Here is a 19,823-nt window from a genome sequence, read left to right as displayed (position 1 = left end):
ATTTTTTATCCTTAACTTTAGAAAGGTAAGGGAAGTCATATTACTGACATTGACATAGATTCTTACGGCAAAGTTAAAAAAAAAAAAGCCATCAAGAAAATCAGTCAGAGCTCAAGAAAGTGACAGTACTTTCACTCAGTCCTCTGCTCAGCTGACAGTTACCCCAAGAGTTTTAGCCACACACACACATTTATTACTTCCAGCCTTGCTGGATCTGTACTCCTGTGGCTAGCCTCCATCCCTCTGGTTCCCTTTGCCGACTAAAATAACAGACCAAAACACTTTGGGCAGAGTTTGCGTGGAGCTAAGCACCATTCGCCCTGCTCCCAGGAGTCCAGCCCGTGGGCTGCTACTGGTCCATTGCATCAGAGGCCCCAAATCAAGAGCAGCAGAACAGTCCCTTTCTGCTCCTACAAGCAGTGCAGCACTGACAGAAGCCTCTTGGTTTGGCTCTGCTTGTGCTCTCACGATCATCTTTGAATTTCTTCTAGCTCTGTACTTTTCTACCTTGCTTTCTAGTGGAAGCATATCAATATTTTGCAACCTGCTCTGGGAAGCAGCTGCCCAATTCAATGTCTCCTCTAGCACATCAGCTCTGGAATGTACTCTGTCTTACCATTTATTTTGGCAACAATAACTCCAACGTGTTTTTATTTGCATTTCAGTAACTCTTTTCTGTGCTTTCCGTTCTGCCTGGGTTTTCTTTTGACTCTCAGTAACTGCTGAATTTCTAATCACATCCTATTAAGGATAAATTAAGGTATGAAGCCTCAGTTTTCATTCCTAAAAGATTCAGAAGCTGTGTTGAACATCCTTTTAAAACCGACAGGAACTTCCTCACTGAGATGCAAGTTACAAGCTTTGTCTAACAACCGGGGTGAACTGAGGGTAGGCGCACAACCAGGCACCACGCTCAGCTGCCGGTTAGCAACACCCCACCTGGTTTTTCCAAACCGTGCTCTTCCAGCTCTGTACAGCCGCCACGAAAGCGATTCAACTTTGCCGTGAGCTCACACCGCCACCCACCTAAACCAGGCTGAGGCACCGAGGGCAAACTAAACCCACATTGGAGCCGGCAGAGCACCGTCCTGCACGCCCCCACCCCTTTTTTCGCTCGCAGCATGCCAGCAGGGACTACCCAGGGACTACGGGGGCAGCCGGGGGGGGGGGGGGCGCAGCTGGGCGACAGCCCCCCGGTGCCACCGCCAGCCCTCGGAGCAACCCCAACGGGCGCCCCGAGGCGGGGGACGGGGCAGGTGCGGAGGGAGGGCAGCGGGAGAAGTCATTGGGCAGGGGGAGGAGAAAGGGCCGGGCTGCCGGGGCCGGGCTGCCGGGGGAGGAGAGCCCCGGGGGGAGGCGAGGGGAGGCGGATTTAAGGAGTGGCGCTGTGGGAAGGTGGCTTTGCTGCTCCTCGATCGGCCTGTGAACGCACACTGCCCCCTCGCCCGCCCGCAGGATGCCCGTCAAAGGAGGCACTAAGTGCATCAAGTACTTGCTCTTCGGCTTCAACTTTATTTTCTGGGTAAGGGAGCCGCAGGGGGACGGGGCGGAGGGGCTGCCCGGGACCCTCTGCCCGCTCCCTCTAGAGCTGGGGGGCTGAGGGACCTGCTGCAGCCTTAACGCGCCGTGCAGTCGGCAAGAGAGCCTGGGTAGGGTTCGTAGTCAGCTCGTTGCTGTTTTTATATACGATTTGCACCATTTTTTCTTTTTTTTTGTTTATTTTTTGTTCATTTAGTTGTTCTAGAGCCACTGTGTATCCTGCCTGTTAATGTGTGTGTGTTGGGGGGGGTGCTAGATATAAAGGCAGGTTTTTTTTGTTTGTTCGTTGTTGTTTGTTTTTTTTCTTACCACGCTTGTGTGGAAATTCTCACTGCTAGTTGTGCTTCTGGAGACTGTTTTGGTGTGCAGGCTGTTACAGGGTGGGGAACTAATTTCTCGCAAACTAGCGCTTGGAGTCGTTGTTGTTTTGTGTATGAACTTGTCTTGGGGGAACCCTCAGCTAAATCTGGGTTATCTGCATCAAGTCTTACTGGCAACGCCTCTTTGAGAAAATCCTGAGACAGTTTAACCTGTAGGAGCACACCACCATGAGTGGAATTCGTGTCTTCAGTGCAGTTTCTGGCACAACTGTTTCTTGTCTGCCAGGTGCGATCAGGAAGCGTGGCATAACTCAGAAGTTATGACTGTTTCTCAAGAAGTTGAAGCATGGATGTCTGAATTCAGTGTTGTTTGTCTTTAATGTTCTTTCTTCTTGTAAGAGAGAAGTCAATGGAGACTAATGCTGCTGCTTCTCCAAGTGGCTGCTTGCATCAGTAGGCAGTGAAAGTAAACAGCTGCTGAAAGTAAACAGCTGGTGTCTGCTGTGGATACGGATGCTTGTAAACCAACTGTAGTAGGCCTTGGCTCTTAGAGCTCACTGTAGGTATTTGTACTCCACTACAACAGCCTGTGGGGGGGTGTTCAAATACAATATTAGTATGGATGTTATTGTCCAAGAGCTAATTGGCAGGGGTGACAATGATATAGTTAGAGCCAGTGTGTCTCCTGAACCAGCAGAAAATAAAAGGTTGCATGAAGCTGTGATCAAATTTATGTATTTATTTTTAAAATAAGTTGCCTCAAAAGCAGAAGTGAGCAATATAAATGGTCTGCAACAAATATGCAGATATTTACAGTTGTCGTATTAGACACCTTCGATTATCTGCCTTGGTAAGAGACTTGAGAGAGGGTGAGAAGAAGCAGGAAGAGCAAAAGAGCTGGGTATGGGAGGTTATTAAAACAAAAAAAAAAAAAGAAAATCAGCTGAAGCTATGTCCAAAGAAAGACAGTAAGTTTATAAATGCTGGCAGTTCAAATAGAAAAATGTAATAAGATTACTTAAGTTATTACTAAATCTTACTTTTACCAAAGCAAACTCAACTAATACTCTACTCCTAGACACTAGACTAGGAGGCTTACCAGAGTCCTTAAATACCATAGTTGGTCTGGGTATGAAAGTGTGCTAGGAGTGAAGTTCTGCAAGATTTTACTTTGCTTGGTGTGTTTGGGGAAGACCTCATGATTGTTCTGTGTAATAACCTGTCTGTGACTTCAAATCCCTCACAAGTTTGAACTGACCTCTTGATGAAAAGCTTGTAAAACAACAGCAAGAAAAATGCTGCTTAAAAACTTTCCAGGGTCACACTTCAGTTACTTCAGAACTGTCAATGCACTGTGCTTAGGTTAAAACATCTTGCTCGCCACCCACCTCAGGGCCAGGGAACTGGATGCAGCAAACTTGATGCTCTTGGTTTTTATTTTTTATTTTTTTTCTGGAGGATGTAGAGTGGCATATGTGATGCCTCTGGAATAGGCAGAGGAGAAGATTCTATTAAAACAAAGTTGTTGTACAGATAGAGATAATGTGACACTATGGAAGAAAGAGAATGGCTACTGTAAGGAGAAGGAAGAATCAAGGTAGCTTTGAAGCCTTCAAAAGCCAGAATCTATGTAGGAGGAGGAGTGAGTGCTCATTACTGTTAGTTTATTTCTTTGTCTCCTAGAAGAATAAGGGTTCTTGGGGGAGCTAGGCAGTCCTGGACTAAGATCCTGGCAGGTATAAAGCCCCTGCCTGAGCAGAGGCAGGGATGAGATGAGGGCAGATGCAAAGAGAAGGTCTCTTGCAGTGGAGAGGACCAGCAGAGTTTCCATGCAGAAAGTACATGGTAGTCAATACGTTCTTACCTAAACTGGAAAAGTATGTGAGGTAACACTTTGGTGCTAGGCTAGCATTCAGGACAATAAAGATGGGCGCATGCTGGTGTAGCAGTAGGACTTGAAGAGGCTATGTGACGAAGCAGTATGTGACATTACTTGATATCTGCCTGCAGTGAATGTGTACAGGAGCAGAAGGCAGCCCAGGATTATAAATTGGTGGGCTCAGAGGCAACCACTGTCACAGGGATGAAGTCCTTGGGGAAAAGGGTTTACAGTAGTTTTATGAAAAGCTACTGTGTGCTGCTCTGGTCTTCTGCCTACCTTGAAAGGAACATAGTGGAAGCTTGGTAATGCTCGGGAAAGGAAGAGGAGGGTTTCTGCTGTTAGAAAGCATAAAGTGAATTAAGGTTCTTCAACCTGAAGAGAGAGTGGGGGGAGGTGGGATAAATGACACATGCTAGAGACTTGTAGGTTCACAACTGGCTGAGCCCTGGGTAGGGCATAGCTGTATTGAAAGAGTGAGCAAGAGCTAAGGGGTTCAGAGTCTGAAAAGAGGAAGCTTCAGGGGAAGAGATGTGCCTGTCTGCACAGTAGGTGCTACTTTATATGAACCAGATATTGTGGGTTAGTGGTTCAAGCCTTCAGTTCATTTTTCATCTCCAAAGGTACTGTCTGCATTTTTGCATAGCCTGTAAATGTTTGACATGTAAACTGGGAGGTTAGTCCCAGGAAATACCACTGCCTGCTCTGCCCTCTTCCGATACCCTTCCCAAAGAGGCTATCCACAGGATGCTGAGCTAGGTTATAAGCATAATAAGACTGATAGCTTTTCTTTTTACTTTTCTTGCTTTTGTTATGGCCAGTGTGCTTGCATGCTGTTGTTCTGTCATAACGTTATCTGCGCTGGCTGTGTCATCTTTGGTCCTGTGTGTAATCAAAGCCACACTAATTTAGGTCTTCTGAAAGTTTGGTGTTTGAGTTTGGGTGGCGAAGGGAGGTGGGCGGTCTCATAAAGATTTTATAAAGACCTAATGTAAAGATTTTCTGCCATGCCAGCTTGAGTTGGGCAAGAAAACAATGGAAATATCACATGACGTGCCTTAAACTGAATGGTGCAGTTTTCTCACTGAAGCTGGTTTTGAATAACCTTGGTGTGAGCATGTGCTTGATTACCTTGAGTTGTGTAAAGAGTTAGCACTTCCAGCTGAGCTCACTGGGTTTACTCAGGCTTGGTGACAAAGTCTCTTCCTAACAAAACTGGAGGCTGTTCCAAGCAGCTTTGTGTTGTGTGAGCTCCTGACATGGCTGTGTATACCAACCATGTGCCTCTGTCTCCTTCTGCTAACTTGCTTCTGATGATTAAAATTCAGGACTTGCATCATTAAACTTAATGCCAGTTTTCCCTAGTGAATTTTCTGGAATACAAAGAAGTCTGCTGTTAATGTTTACAATTTAATGTATTATAACCAAGGAAGTGCTGTAGTGTATGGTCAGAGTTCATGCCAAGTCTTTGCAAGGAATTACCTTCTTGCTCCTTTATGTTATCAGGCAACTGTCCTGTCCAGGCTCTACAATCTGAGCCCTTCAGAGTGTGTTTTGTCTTTCATAAACAAGCATATCTGTCTACGGGAGTTCCTGCTAAAGCAAGATTAGTTAGATCAGGCCTGGAGGTCTCTTATTTTAACTTGAAGATGTGACTTTGTTCTGGTATATAACTTCAGCTATTTATATTGCACCTGGAACAGCCAGTTTGATGCTCTGATTTCCTCAGAGGATATTCTCTCTTCAAGTGGAGAAGGCAACTTGCTGGCTAGACAGAAATATACACATACACATGTTTGTGTGCATATATAGATGCATACAAAAGCAACAGAAGTTTGTTTTGCTTTCTGTAATCAACTGATTAGCTGCTGACTGCAGTGCATGAACTAAATGCTGCTTTGGTTCAGCTTAAGGGATTTTAACTCGGGCAAAATTCATGTGAAGTCAGGAATGGAGCTAGAGGATGTTGTGTTCAGAAGCCAGCTACATGTATTTGTAGTTCTAGCAGTCCCAGCTCCTATTTGCAATTTAAATTGTGAGTACAGTAGACTTCTTTCTGAATAGGAACTTGTATGAAATGGGCCTTGGTCTTGGCTTTGGCTCAGGAATTCTGTAATGCTGCTCTTACTGTACTGGAGCGCCATTTTATTGCAATAAATGTTGTGACATTAACTTAGCCCACAGCATTCTTGAGACCAGCTTAAGCAGAAAGAAAGTACTTCCTTTCCAACCTATCCCCTCCCCCGTCAAAGTTTTGAAATAGCTGCAACTTCTTTTATAACTGTTAATACTCATTGCATGTCTGTTGGGAAAGTTTGGGTGTTTTTCAGAAATTCAAAAGTGTTTTCTTGTGGATAACACTGATGTTGTAATTATGTTTAGAGTAACATTGTACCTAATTTGTTTTTACCATTTATGGGTCTTCATTTAGACAGCACCAGCAGGTAACAAGACAGAAACAAGTACTTCATTACTCCTTGTAATGCCATCTAATGCTCTCAATTTCTTTGCATATGTGTTCTGCAAAAGTTATGCTGCTGGTCCTGTTCATATGCTCTCTTCCATGGTGAGGAAAGAAGTTGTCTTTTATGCAGAGGAAGATCTGAATCAATTTTTAGCTGTAAGTCTTTCTCTGATGTAAAGAGAAGATGATGGCTTTTTCAGTGTACTCCTAGCATACTCTGGGTGAAACCTACATAAAGAACAGTCATGTAGAGGCCTGACATACCTTTTTACTTCAAGAAAACCTTTAGTCTTCTGTGATATGCAGTGCTGAGCTGACAACACTGAGAACAGCCTTGATTTTTGACTGTTATAATTCCACATGCAGATTTACCTTCTGCTAGAGGTAGTGCCATGAACTTGGTGTAAGTTGCCTATAGGCTTGGCCATTGTGCTAACATAGAAGAAACTAGAGTTTTCTGTACAAAATTTTTTTTTGGCTTCAATCCATACCTCAAGATTTCCTACAGAATTTCATTTCTTCCCTGTCCCTGCCTCTATGCTGTGGATGTAGAGGAAGAGGTGATAGTAACCTGAGGGGTAATTACTATGGGTCTCAAGTCTAGGCTTTAATAGCCAGCTGTCAGGACTTGCTAACTGCTTGGACCTTAAGCCCCTTGAGAGCCGGTTCTGTGTGTGGAAAGGTGATCTGTTGTGAGGTGTCTGCAGCACGTGGGTGACTGAGGGGATCACGCTTTTTCAAGGTGACAAGTTTAGAAGGGACTGAACAAAACTGCCCTTGCAAAAGAGTGGTTAAATCTAAACAAGCTTTCCAGGTTCCCAAAGTAGGGTCATTGTGTGCTGACACTGCTATATCATGGGATATGTTAATAAAAGTAGAAATTTCTAGCCTGAACAGCTCATGTGGTAACTTTTAATGTGTTTTTAGAGCAATATCATGAAACCTAATGACTCCCTGTGAAAGCTTTGTGCTAGGAGACTATCTGTGAAACCTCAGGTGGTTTTGCAAAAAAGTTCTGACAGAAATTGCTTGATAGTTCCCCCAGTGACCTGGCACTGCTAAGTGATGCTGAAGCTAACCAAAGTATGGTGGAAAGGAGGAGGCAGAAAATCCTGTATAGCTTCTGCCTCCAGAATAGATTGGCTGTTTCTCATCTCAATTATAGAATAACTGTCTTCTGCTGTGGTACAGATTCTTTGTCAGCTGTCTCTTGGAAGCCTACTGTTGAAGATAAATACCATGATGTACTCTAAATAAGCAAGCCCTTAGCAGTGGGAAGGGCTGACTTGGAAGGCACTTGTAAGACTGCATGAGTGGGAGAAATGCTGAACACAGAAGATCTGCTAGAAGAGGTGCAGGGCTATATTTGAAAAGATTGAAAAGGCCACTTCTTTCCTGTTGCAGCAGCCAAAGGGATACATTCAGGAGCAGAGCATTTGAAGCAATGGATATGTTTGCATGTGATGCCAAAAATGACAAGACGACTCCATAGGACTAGAAGAGGAATAACCAGGGATTTTTATCCTTGTTTAGCATATGTCCTTCGTGGCTGTAAAACAGACATGAGTCAAGGAGAAATGAGCTGGGAGCTCTAAGATGCTTAGTAGTGGTTATGGAAAAGCAAGGGGAGCATAGCTAGCTTGAGCAGGGATGTCTGTATTATACTTGTGCCAGGAAATGCTATTACGGGAGTATTGCTGCCACAAACTTTTTTCCAATACAGTAAGTGAATAGTATCCCTTCAACTACAAATTTTGGTCAGACTGGTAAAAGTTTTCTCCTGAGTTCCTTTGCCAATAGCTGTTACTACAAAAATCTTTCCAATATATTTCATAAGCACAGAAAAACAGTTGTTTTTAGTTTTGTAGGTGTTACGCATATACAGAGTGGCTAGCTTCAGGAAGAGACAGTTTTATTCTTTGTTAAATTTGTTTCAGTACAGGATATTTCTAGTTGGAAATATCCGGTATTACTCAACTCCTATGACAATGCAGAACGCTGGTCTGTTAAATTGGGAAAACACTTGGAATGAAAAAACCTCTGGAGCAGATCTGCTGCTGCCACCCGTGGCTCTGCTTCCAAGCAACCTGGGCAGGGAGCTTGAACCCCTTTATCAGGGAGGAAAAACACAGCTACTAAAGCTATCGCACCACTGCTATTGGAAGCTGCCGAAGTAGCATCAGGGGAACAGCAATGCTGCTCATGTGCCTGCTAGTGATCTGGAGCAACCTGAGCTGCTGCTTCTGCCAGCAAGGAGTGCAATGGGGCTGTTCTTGTCTCTTCCTCTGAGACCCAATTAGTTCCCAAATCTCTCCTTACTCAGATGTTTTGTTGAAAATGTGAAGTCTTAAATTATTTTCTAACCTTCAGCTTTAAAATTTCCATTTTTAGTTCAGTGGTCATTGCGGGTAGGAAGAACTCAAGCATTAAACACAAGTCTGCTTTCCTTAAGAAACAAGCAAAAAGTCACTTTCCTTTTTTTGCAAGAGGGAGCTGAGTTTTTAGGTCACTGTGAAGAGAAGGATTGCGTTGTTTTTTTTTAAGCATAGGTGTTTTAGTGCTATTGAGTAGTTTGCTAACATCAAGCATTATTACTATTCAGTCTTCCAATCGTAAGTCCCTTGCTTCTCTGTGATCATACTTTTTTTTTTCCACAGGATGGCCACATTCCAAAGGAGAAAACACCATAATGAACTTTATGGTGGTTGGGTGGGTGTGTGCATGTTAAGGTTGTACTTTGAAAGGAGCCATATCAAGTATGCCAGGTCTTCCTAATGTTAACCAACCAGTTTGTTTATCTGGAAGATCGTTAACACAACCTTCTGCTTTGCTTGGACTTGTAAGATTATCTACACAGCGTACTGTTTCTTAGTTTTATCACAGTCTGCATAGTCTGGCCTCTAAAGATCTGCTGGAGTACAAACTCTGGCTTTAGTTGTACAAAACTTTGCTGTGCTCTGTACCATTTGCAGCACAGCTCTCCAGCTCCCTGATTGAACACTGAGGCTTGTCAAACAGTAGAAATATCTAGCTGCACACAACCAAGCATGCTTAGGCTCTTGGCTCTGAAATTCAGGAGTTCTTAAAGCAAGAAGAAGCTGGAGGCTTCTTCTGATGCTCCAGATCCAGATGCCTATAAAAGCTGAAGGCTTTTAAAAGACCACAGAAAGTAGAGCTTTAGCAGAGTATTAAATACTGGGTGGTTTGAAGGTAAGTTAGAAGTGCATGAGAGGTTTTCCACAACCAAGCCCTCCTGGTGTTTGAAGTAAAGTAGTGAAGTGAGATGAGATTGTAAAGGCTTTTTTTTTCCAGGTGATGCTGTAGCAGCAAGCATTAGCTGGAGCAGCAACTCCTCTCGCTGCCAGTCCAATTCTTGTACCTTTCCCTTCCCCTGAGGCAGTGCTACAGCATGATAAATTGAGATAGTACAGTGTTACAACATACTGGGTACTACATCAAGGTTCTTCAGCATAACTTAAATTATTTTGTCAGCATATTTCTAACAAGGGAGGCTCTGGATTTGTGCAGGCTTTGTTCTTGCTGTGCACTTTGTGAGTAACCCTGTGCCTACGCATACATGACACTAATAGTGTCCTTTGCATAGGTCTGGAAACCTCTGTTTGGGTTTGGCTATTTATGCATTATGTATCACTTCATCTCTTTCCCAGCTTCAGCCCTGCAGCTCCTCTTTGGGGCCGGCTTGGCACGCAGGTGCCTGCTGTACAAGTAGTGCTGGTTTTTCCAGCAGGGTTGGCTCCCTCTGTGAGTTAACCCTCTCACTTTTCTTTGCTAATACCTGAGCCCTTGAAGACTTCAGTTAGGGTACTTCCTGCTGAGAAGCTACAAGGGGGGCATCTTCCCTTAAACCCATGCTTAACTTGATTCTTTGTCCTGTATTGATCTTCCAAGATTTTTGGAGAGCAAGTTTAGGAGGTTAGAAAAGATTGCTATAGGCAACAAAGGTGTGTCTGCCTTCAGTAAATATAAATATTCCTGCAGTATGCAGAAAGGGCTCTTGCTCTCCCTTTGGGGAGAGCACAGGGCCAGGGGTTAGATGTGGTGTCTAAGTGTTCACATAAGCCTTCTGTGGGAATTCTTTCCATATTCTTGCTGAAAACTGGCATTTTAAAGTAAACTCTTCCCGGTTTCTTGGAGATAAATAAAGAATGTTGTTGACTTCTAGAAGGGACTTCTTAAAGATAAGGCTTTTTATGCATGATTAGCCCAACAGAAGTTCTGGACTTGCTAAGCTTCAAGTTTACTGCTTTTTGTAAAATTATATTTGTTGCTACATGCGTGATATTTCTGTCTTGAACTTTTCTTCTGTTAGTTAAATGGTGTCCCAATGAAAGAAGAAGGAGGTGAAAAACAGTCTAATTTTCTAGTTTGTCATGTTCTGTTTCAGTGTTTTTTTTTCACACAAGAAAACCTCAGCTTGCTTTCTTAGAGCATATAAGATCAGGCTTCTTGGTCTTTTCAAAGCAAACTGCCAGCATTTGCCACACGAGTGCAATTCCTTATTTCTTGCAACACTTCTGTGATGCCTTCAGCCAGATGTTTCATCCAGAAGCTACTTTATAAATAAACTTGTCACAAATGCAAAAGGAACCTGGAGGCACACAAGCAAAGGCAATATATTGAAAGCTAAATATTATCTAAAACTTAATTTTATTGTTCTGGATCAGCATGCAGCAATGTTGCTATTTTAGCAGCCTTTATTTTCTGCTTCTTGTCGGTGTGGTTATTTAGCGCACTAGTTCGCCCCTGCTTTACAAGCGAGAATGTTCTTTCCAAGTTCAGTACTGCAGTATACTGAACTCTCATCAGGTTGTTTAATGTGCTAAAACTTTTATCTCTCCTTATAAATCACAAGGTGCTTTTCCTTGCATTATGCCTGTCCTTCATAGTGAGGATATAAGATCACTAAGCTACACAGTGTTGTTACAGTCACCCAGAACAAAACCATGGGTGGAGAGAGCAGTGGAAAATCTGACACTTGGCAGTTCTGTAAACCTAGAGGACTTTCAGTTAAAAACAAGCATGGCATTGTTCTCCTGTGCTATAGTTTAATAGGTAAGCAGATCTGTCAACAAGATGCCTCATGTCAGGAATTTACTTCATTCTTGTTTTGGTATACCTATCTTTATGCTGGTTTTCTGTCACCAGCTTGTTAAATAACAGAGCTGCATCCTGTGATTACTTCTGATGCTGCTGTTAGTGCAGGGGGGAATATAGTAATTGGTATTATTTAACAAGGTTTATTTGTTCTTACAGCTTGCAGGAACAGCAGTTCTTGCAATTGGACTATGGCTTCGGTTTGATTCACAGACCAAAAGCATCTTTGAACTGGAATCCAACAACACAACATTTTATACAGGTAAGGTATGAGATGAGAACTCAGTGGGATAGGTTACTCTTTTGTTCCTGGAGTCCCTAGCTACTTATAAGCCTTTCTTCAAGGCTACAGACAAAGTAGTCCTTAACAGCCTCAGTCAGGCTGAGAACAGCTCCCCTTGGCTGGTGCTCTGAGCTCTAGTGCTGAGAGCAGTAGTGTCTCTTGGGCTGGCTGCCTCTGTAAGTGTTATTAGTGAGCACCACGGACTCCTGGTAAACATGGGGAATGTATCTTCCTGATGCTTTGTGCAGATGTGAGTCAGCAAAATTTCACTCTAAAATAAAATTAGTGACATGAATAACTATTTTTTTCCTCTGAATTGACTAACTTAAGCTACCCAAAACCACAGCTGTATCCCTTCATTTCTCAAAAGGAACATACTATTGTCAAACTCTTACAGTATAATGTATACTAACATATTCAAAAGGATGTCCAATATCTTAGTCTATATGAGCAACTATTACAGTCAACCTAGATCACTGTAGTTTTACATAGGCCAGGTAGAAGTTACTCCTCAATATTTTCAGGTCTTAAAAGATCTTAGTCAAGGCTTTTCACAAGCTAGGATAGCTTGATTGCCAACTAGGTGATAGAGATGCATGGTTTTAGTTTGTTATTCTGATTTCTCAAAATCTGACTTGCTTAGGAACTCTTAACTGAAAGATTTTGATCTCTACTCCTGCTGTTGGGCTTGGACAGAGGAACATGTTCCTTTGGTTATCATCAGTGGAGGGCTCAAACTCTTTTGAAACAATAGCTGAGCTTGAAGACTTCCAACACTTGGGAACAGAGAAAAATAAAATATTTACCTTTCTCGCACATATCTGCCACCTTAGACTTGGGTGCTCATTATACATATATTTCATGTCACTGTAACATGTGGACTTGCTGTGTCCTGTGCTGTGTTAAGTAGCCATCCCCAGCATGGTTAGGTCGGTCTTCCTGTTGCCAGGTAAGCTTCCTTGTGGTGAGTTAACTTGAGCTGTTCCAGCATCCAAACAAATGTCTAAGGGGTCAGTAAAAACAGTATAAGTCATCCTGATAGGTGCAACTCATACTGTCCTTTTTGGATACCAGAGTAGCCTGTGCCTACTAAGCGTACTGTCTGGAATCAGAGTAAAGGCTTTTTTAGGGGCCATAGTTGGGAATATCAAGATACTTCTACGTCATCATGACGTCCCTGCATTCCTCAAGCATGCATATCGCTCATCTATAAGAAAGCTTGTATTTAGCTGTTGATATGCTGACATGGTAGTAAGCTGGGTTGTTCTTGCAGCTGCCAAGGAGATTTCCAGATGCTTTTAGTGGGACCTTGGGAAGGGAACAAATCTAAACTTAGCAGTTGAACTGAATATTTAATAAGTCTAATTTTGGGTAGTCTAAAACAACTCGTTCACCTCATAAAATGTATGAAAGTTTTATGATGTGATATTTAAGCCACTGGCTGCATGCAGCTAAATAGTGAAACGAAACTACTTAAGAACTCAGTTTAACTTATAGTTTAAAAAGTTTAATAGGAATTATTGGTTTGTTTTATGGGACTAATTATTAGCTGCTGTTTTCAATGGTATGTTAAAAGAATGTGTCAATTACCTCTGAAGTGATCTATACTACTGAAAATAAACTTTTAAATAAGAGGTTCTGATGGACTTTTTTCTTCCCATGATGGAAAACATTTCAACTGGGATAATGAAATGAAAGCCGGAATTTCCTGCTGATAAGAAATGTCAGGAATATTCAGCTATATATGCTTAATTAAGTAGATGTTTGTTTTGGCAGTTAATATTTGTTAGTGTGCATCTAGAAAATAGAACTTGCAAATGTTTAAGTATAACTTCAATGTTGATTGGGTCTCTAGAGACCAGAACTTTTTATCTGTATTGATAGAAATGTCAAGCTACCCAAAACCACAGCTGTATCCCTTCATCTCTCAAAAGGAACATACATACTATTGTCAAACTCTTACAGTACTATGTATATTAAGTTATATTCAAAAGGAATGCCTTGTGCTGGTACTTCTTTTTAATATCATGTTTCACCAGTGATACTTATCTGCCATCCTTTGTGACTTGTGATTTCCTAGCTACCTCTTGCTGCATTTAGTGGATGAGCATCTATAATTCATTCCTAAGCTGGTAGTTCCCAAGATTAGGGGGAGATGTTTTGGCATAAGGGAGTCCTTTAGCCCAGAAGCGTTTGCCCTCTGTGCTCCAACACATTTCTTACATGAATTCTAGGCAAAATGGTCTTCAAACTTAACCACTTGGTTTAAAGAAGTATATGCTTTCATAAAGGCAGAAGATGCTGAATTACTTGTAGTTAGAGGCTGTTGGATTAGGTAGTTGAAGCATAGGCTTTTACCACTGTGGCTGACAAAATAATTCAGTGTTTTCTGATGGAAAAGCAAGGTAGGGAAGCATTTAAAGTCTTATGGCAGATCATTGTGATGCCTTGTGATACCTGTCCTCCTGGAGCTGGTAGATATCAAGAATTCTCAGATACTGATAAAATCACTAGTTCCAACTAACTGCAGCACACTCCTCATCTGAAAATAAGTGTAATTCTGGTTCTGAGCCAGTTTTTAAATGTGTATTTATGGTTTGGCTCAGATAGCATTATCTTGCCCATTTTCTAAAACTTATGAAACTGTAACTGTGGTGCACATCAACTGTCATAAGCTGAAGCTTTTATTTATCAATAGTTTCCCCACAAGTTTTGAGATGCTTGCTTTGAAAGTTAAGCACAGCTGTCTTTTGCTTGGAACACCTCAGTAAAGAAACTTAGCTCTAGTTTTTGCCAAGGTTTATTTATGGAGCAACTAATCCTTGCTGCTGAGGACTCAACTAGCTTGTATACCAATTTCTTTGTTTTTTCTCCTCCTAGGAGTTTACATCCTAATTGGAGCTGGTGCACTGATGATGCTGGTTGGCTTCTTGGGATGCTGTGGTGCATTGCAGGAATCACAGTGTATGCTTGGCCTGGTAAGTGCAAGTGTTTAAACAATAGTGCTAAAATTTAAGTGTGAAAAGAAAAGAGCAGCCAACTGCACAGTTGGCTGTGCAGTTAAAGGGAGCAGATACTGATTGGTTGGGTTCCATAGTGGTTTAACTCATGGTCACCTACATAATGCTAAAATACGAAATAAAGACACTTAGTTCCCACTTCTGGTACTGAATCCAAATATGTATGTTATATTTGAAAGCAGAATGACTTTAGTGTCTAAATCTCACTAACTCTAAGTATGAAGACTGGGAAGATGTGTGAATGCCGAATAAAAATCTTGGTAAGACTAGTGCTATTTATTAAACAGTTTGTCCTGAATTCTGAATGCTGTCTTTAAATCTCTGAGAGAAGAACTGGGGTATTTGATCCTTGAAACAACAAGCCTCTACTGTTTGTAATCACTGCATGGGCTTTTCTAATTGACAAGTGCTCTTCAAGTCAGTTGTTAGAAAGCAACCCTATTGTTTTTGGTCTGGAGGTGCCAGTGGCTTATTGGGTTCAGGCACATCTGTACCTCTGGTGGAGCTACTCATCCAAATAACCAGAAGACTTTGTTAATAAAAGACTACTATAGCTGGTGAGAGAACAATTCCCTTTATGTGTCATGCAAGAAGCTTTATATTTCTTGCAAAATGATGCCTCTAGCCTCTTTGTTTTAGTTCTGAATCTCTCTTTAAAGTGCCTTTAAATAGTTGGGGTGTTTTGGACCTGGTAGTCAATTAAACAGAGATGTTGTTTTTATTTCTGTTTTTATAGGAGACAACAGAAGTGACCATTAGTTCTCAGGGAGTTGGTGGCATACTAGGTATTAAGTAATGAATACTAAAGCAATAAGGGTGATAAATTGGAGAAAAGAATTATTGTTAACTGTTGATGTGTCTGGGTGACCTGTGCAACTTCAAAGTCTGAGCTAACAGATGATTGGTTTTAATTAACACTGATCAAAAAGCAGGATTTCTGCTTGGGAAACATTGCCAGGCTTTCTGACGCTGCCAGGAGGAAGTGCTGACTGATTGCAATATTCCCTGCTTTTACCAGTGTTTCAAACGTTCAACTGAAAACTGGTTGAGTGACAGTTTCCACAAGGCTTAACACTAGGGACCAGACAAGCTTGCAAGTGTGTATGTCTGCTGTTTTGTGGTGCGATGGCCTTGACTAATGACATGGTCTTTCTTTTCTAGTTCTTTGTCTTCCTGTTTGTGATTTTCGCCCTTGAAATTGCTGCTGCCATCTGGGGATTTGCAAATAAAGAAAAGGTAGGTTGCTCTTAAACAACCAAAAAAAATCAACAAAACCTCTTGTCTGAGACCTCAAAGTGGGTGTTCATCATTTGAAAGACCACATCTAATAATTGGACTCTTTCAGTGACATGGTTTTTAAATACAAATGTTTTTTTTTCCCTGAAGCTGCAGGTCTTAAACTGCAGTGTAATTTTCTTGAAACTTATTCTGGCCTTTGACTTGTCTTTAAAGTTGATGGGCCTGTGTGCCTGTAGAAGTCTACTAAAAAGTGTACCAGTACTAGTCAAATCTCCCACAGATTACTTGGATAATGGAGAGGAGACTCATTCCAGCCAAATAATGAGAAACTAAGTAAATGCTAAGACTTAAAAAGGAGACTGGTGGAGAAGCCAGAACCCAAGGTGCTGTTGCTTTTTAAAGGTGTCTTCCAGGCAGTACCTGTCTGAGCTGTGAAGTGAAGTAGGCCACCAGTGAGGCTTTACTGTTTATAGAGAAAAGCTGGCTAATGCAGTTAAAAGCTGAATATTTCTGCATCTAAGCAGTGACTGATTTGTGTTATTGCCTCACAAGTCTGTGCTTCTCAGGTTTGAGTCCACAGTATCTCATTTTCCTTTGTGCATGTTGACATGCTCTGAATACTGCATTGCTGTGCTGGTTTGAGTCTACCTGACTGCATGGCAGTAAGCTGAGTGGGTGGTTCTTGGTACAGACCCTGTGGATGAGGCCATTTTTACCCTTCAGTAAGGCTGAGAGTACAACAGATTATTGCTGGTCTAGCAGTTCCTCAGGAGTAGGAGTGGTTTTATCCCTCATCACCAGAGTTGGGTAAGCAAAACTGCCCGATGTGGATGGAGGAGGTGCTGTTGGCCACTAGAGGGGAAAGCTAGATATAGAAGCACTGGCCTGCTATGCCCAGGAAGCTCTGGTAATGTAGATGTGGCTCTGGGCTTCTTTTTGTTGGTAACAGTCTTAAACATCAGGAACAACTGAAACTTTGTCTCCAGATATGCTCTGTGGAATAAACTGAATTTTGCTTTTGAAACAAACTAGAAGCCGAAGTGCTAAATATGGGATACTTGTTGATCAGGTTCAGGGTTGTTTTGTTGCTTGTATTATGCAACAGAGGAATATAGTGACTTCTGAGTTACAGAAATAAGTAGGAAATAAATACTTCTGTGTAACCAATGAGTGAAGACAGTTTTCTCACTCTTCTTAGGAGCTCATAGCTTGGAAGAGAAAGCAGAACTTAACTGTTCAGGTCTGGCGTTTAAGGTGACCTTAGGCTCACTTGTTCCAGGTGCAGAATGGACTGTTTCCACTCTTTCTATATGTCAAAAGGATGTGTATTGTAGGTTGTAGAAGTTCTAATGACTGCTTTATCTGAAACAACTGTCCTATAACTATTAATCAAGGTAAAACAGTAACAGTATACAACTCTTATCTTGTAGGTTATTGAAGAGTTAAAGGACTTCTACACAGAAACCTATGAAAAGAGATCTCAACCAGCTGCCAGGGAAACCTTGAAAGCATTTCATTTTGCTGTAAGTACGTAGTTAAACTAGGAATTAATGCAATTTAACAGTTTTCTATCACATCCAGTGTCGTGCACAAAAATAGTACCTTACTGGCTAGAAGAAACCAAAGAAGCATTAGTAGCAAATTGTGGACAAGATATTTTTGTATACTACTAGTGAATTCAGTATACCTTTTTGCCCCTTTGAACCTTTGAAATACATAGGACTAGTTCCGGTTTTCCTAAATGAACTTACAAGCAAGCTGGGAAACTCTAGATCTGTGGCCTTGATCTAAAGGCACCATAGTATGCATAGCTGCATATGCTTAAGAATTCCACCTTTGCATCTATAAGTACAAGCTGTCACCAACACTGGTATGTGGGCATGCATATATTTAATGAGATTTAGCTCTTACTTTCAGAATCTTGTCCTTTAATGCAATAAAGCCTTTTAAAAATAGGTTTATAGCAGTCAAATTGGCAGGACTTTAAGCAAACTTGCATAAGGTCTGTAATAAAATCTAATGTAATCTACTTCTTCCTTTTACCAAGTACAAAGCAAAAATAAGGATGATTTAACCTGGTTCTCATCCTGTTTTCTATTGCAGCTGAACTGTTGTGGTGTTACAGGAAGTCTTGAGCAGCAGTTCATGGATATCTGTCCAAAGAAGTCCTTGGCTGAGTCATTTACTGTAACGGTAATGCATGACTTAATTCTTTAGTAGCTCTGCCAGATGAGTAGAATGAGGTATGTGTCTCTGAATAAAACCTGTCAGTCCATAGTGAATTCTTATGTCACACTTGATAGGTACCTATCAAGATGGATCTACATGATCCATCCGGCTGTGGAAAATCAACATAATGTTATAGTAGACAGGATCAGCAGGAAATCAGAAGTGTGAATCTGCACATAGAATGAGCAGTCCTTGTCAATAAATTCAGGGGCATGATGGACAAAGCAAGGCCAAAAGAAAAGAAGAGGTTACTGCTTCTCTAGTAACTTTGTTTTGGAAGCATCTGTGGCTCTCCATAAAGATGTGGAAAATACAGGCCAGTTCAAAGCTACTTTTGGAAGATGCGTCTTCATCTCTAATGCAGGTAGACTTGGTCAGAGGTGTAGCATCAGTTTGCAGACTTGAGCTCAAACAAGCAAATAAATGCATCTTTCATACATACAAAACTAATGAATTGTTTCTTTTCAGTCGTGTCCTAAAGCCATCGATGATGTCTTTCAGTCAAAACTGAATGTGATTGGAGCAGTTGGCCTTGGTATTGCTGTAATAATGGTGAGTTCCGAAATTAAAGGGTAGCTGTGTGGCCAAGGGTACTTAATACACAAGTCTATTGAACAATGCCTGACAATGCAGTCTGAGCCTGTTCCACTAATGACAAGTACTGGAAAAATGAAGGTGTGTGTCTCACGGCTTTGAGGCAGCTCAGCAGGTGGGGCATGTTTGGGATTTCCCTACTTCTGCTTTGGATTCAGATCTGCCTCCTAGCTTTACCAGTGGCAAAGTTTTATTAAGTGAGGGTGGTGTATGGAAGGTGAAGAGATATTGGTCGTGTTACCAGACAAATCTTAATCCTGGTTATCTCTCGGGGATTCTTTATTTTGTTTCCTTTCTAATTGGAGACTCTGCTAGAGGTGTGAAATAACTGCTGTAAGAAAACTTGCACTTGTTTGACTTCTCTGGAGGAAATATGATATAGATGCAAGAAAGTATGCTGAAGACTTCTAAAGAGACTACAACAGTACTTAGCTTTATTCTATTTTGAAGCCCTTAGGGAGAAGGGGATTGGTGAGAATGGACTGAAACTTTGGGATGTAAGGGAAAGGAGGGGCAGGGACATGAACTGCAGAATAAAATTTTAACTTGCTCTTTAAGCAAGGAAGACAAGCTATGCGGCTATGCTTGTCTACATTTTGATTAAAATATTCCCCCATGATTCCTAATGAATTTGTTTTCTTTACAGATTTTCGGCATGATATTCAGTATGGTTCTTTGCTGTGCTATCCGCAGAAACAGAGAAATGGTCTAAGAGCTAGACATCCAAGACCCCTGCACTATAAAATCTTTGTCATTAACTTGAGCGTTCTCAAAGCATTTCTAAAAAGTTATATATTTGTTACCTTTTTAATGCTTTATTTGGTACTGATGTAGGTTTGCTTTTTATGCTATAGGTTAAAATGGTAAAGGTATATCTGACTCAAGACAAATATTGTACATAAAATATCTGACTTTCTTGAAACTTATGTAATTTGGATGTAATTTATGTTGGAGACAATTTGATACTTAATAAAGAGTAAAATGTATTGTATGTTTGTGGGGGACAGTTGTTGATGCCCCACTCCTGCAAGTGTACAAGGTCAGGTTGGATGGGACTGTGAGTAAGCTGAGTGGAAAGTGTCCCTGTTTATGGCGGGGGGTGCTGGGACCAAATGACTTCTGAAATCCCTTCCAACCCAAA

At 41.5% G+C, this 19,823-nt stretch overlaps 1 protein-coding gene across 1 annotated transcript; it reads left to right on the top strand.

The window, feature by feature from the left end:
- The first annotated feature begins 1,338 nt into the window (after positions 1–1,338).
- Positions 1,339–19,673, top strand: CD9 (CD9 molecule). Its single transcript, XM_080583596.1, has 8 exons — positions 1,339–1,522; positions 11,477–11,579; positions 14,481–14,578; positions 15,782–15,856; positions 17,290–17,382; positions 17,963–18,052; positions 18,557–18,640; positions 19,329–19,673. The coding sequence occupies exons 1-8, from the start codon at positions 1,457–1,459 to the stop codon at positions 19,392–19,394; spliced, it is 675 nt and encodes a 224-aa protein (XP_080439722.1). The 5' UTR covers positions 1,339–1,456; the 3' UTR covers positions 19,395–19,673.
- The last annotated feature ends 150 nt before the right edge of the window (positions 19,674–19,823 follow it).

Source organism: Anser brachyrhynchus, assembly GCF_964034855.1.
Source record: "Anser brachyrhynchus genome assembly, chromosome: 1".
Taxonomy (NCBI): domain Eukaryota; kingdom Metazoa; phylum Chordata; class Aves; order Anseriformes; family Anatidae; genus Anser; species Anser brachyrhynchus.
This window is presented reverse-complemented; position numbering and strand designations above follow the sequence as displayed.

What these genes read in the sequence shown, in the direction of transcription:
- CD9 (XM_080583596.1), top strand. Translation starts at nt 1,457, where the DNA reads ATGCCCGTCAAAGGAGGCACTAAGTGCATCAAGTACTTGCTCTTCGGC. An exon ending in GCTTCAACTTTATTTTCTGG is followed by an intron (nt 1,523 to 11,476) that starts GTAAGGGAGCCG and finishes TTGTTCTTACAG; the next exon opens with CTTGCAGGAACAGCAGTTCT. An exon ending in GATTTGCAAATAAAGAAAAG is followed by an intron (nt 15,857 to 17,289) that starts GTAGGTTGCTCT and finishes CTTATCTTGTAG; the next exon opens with GTTATTGAAGAGTTAAAGGA.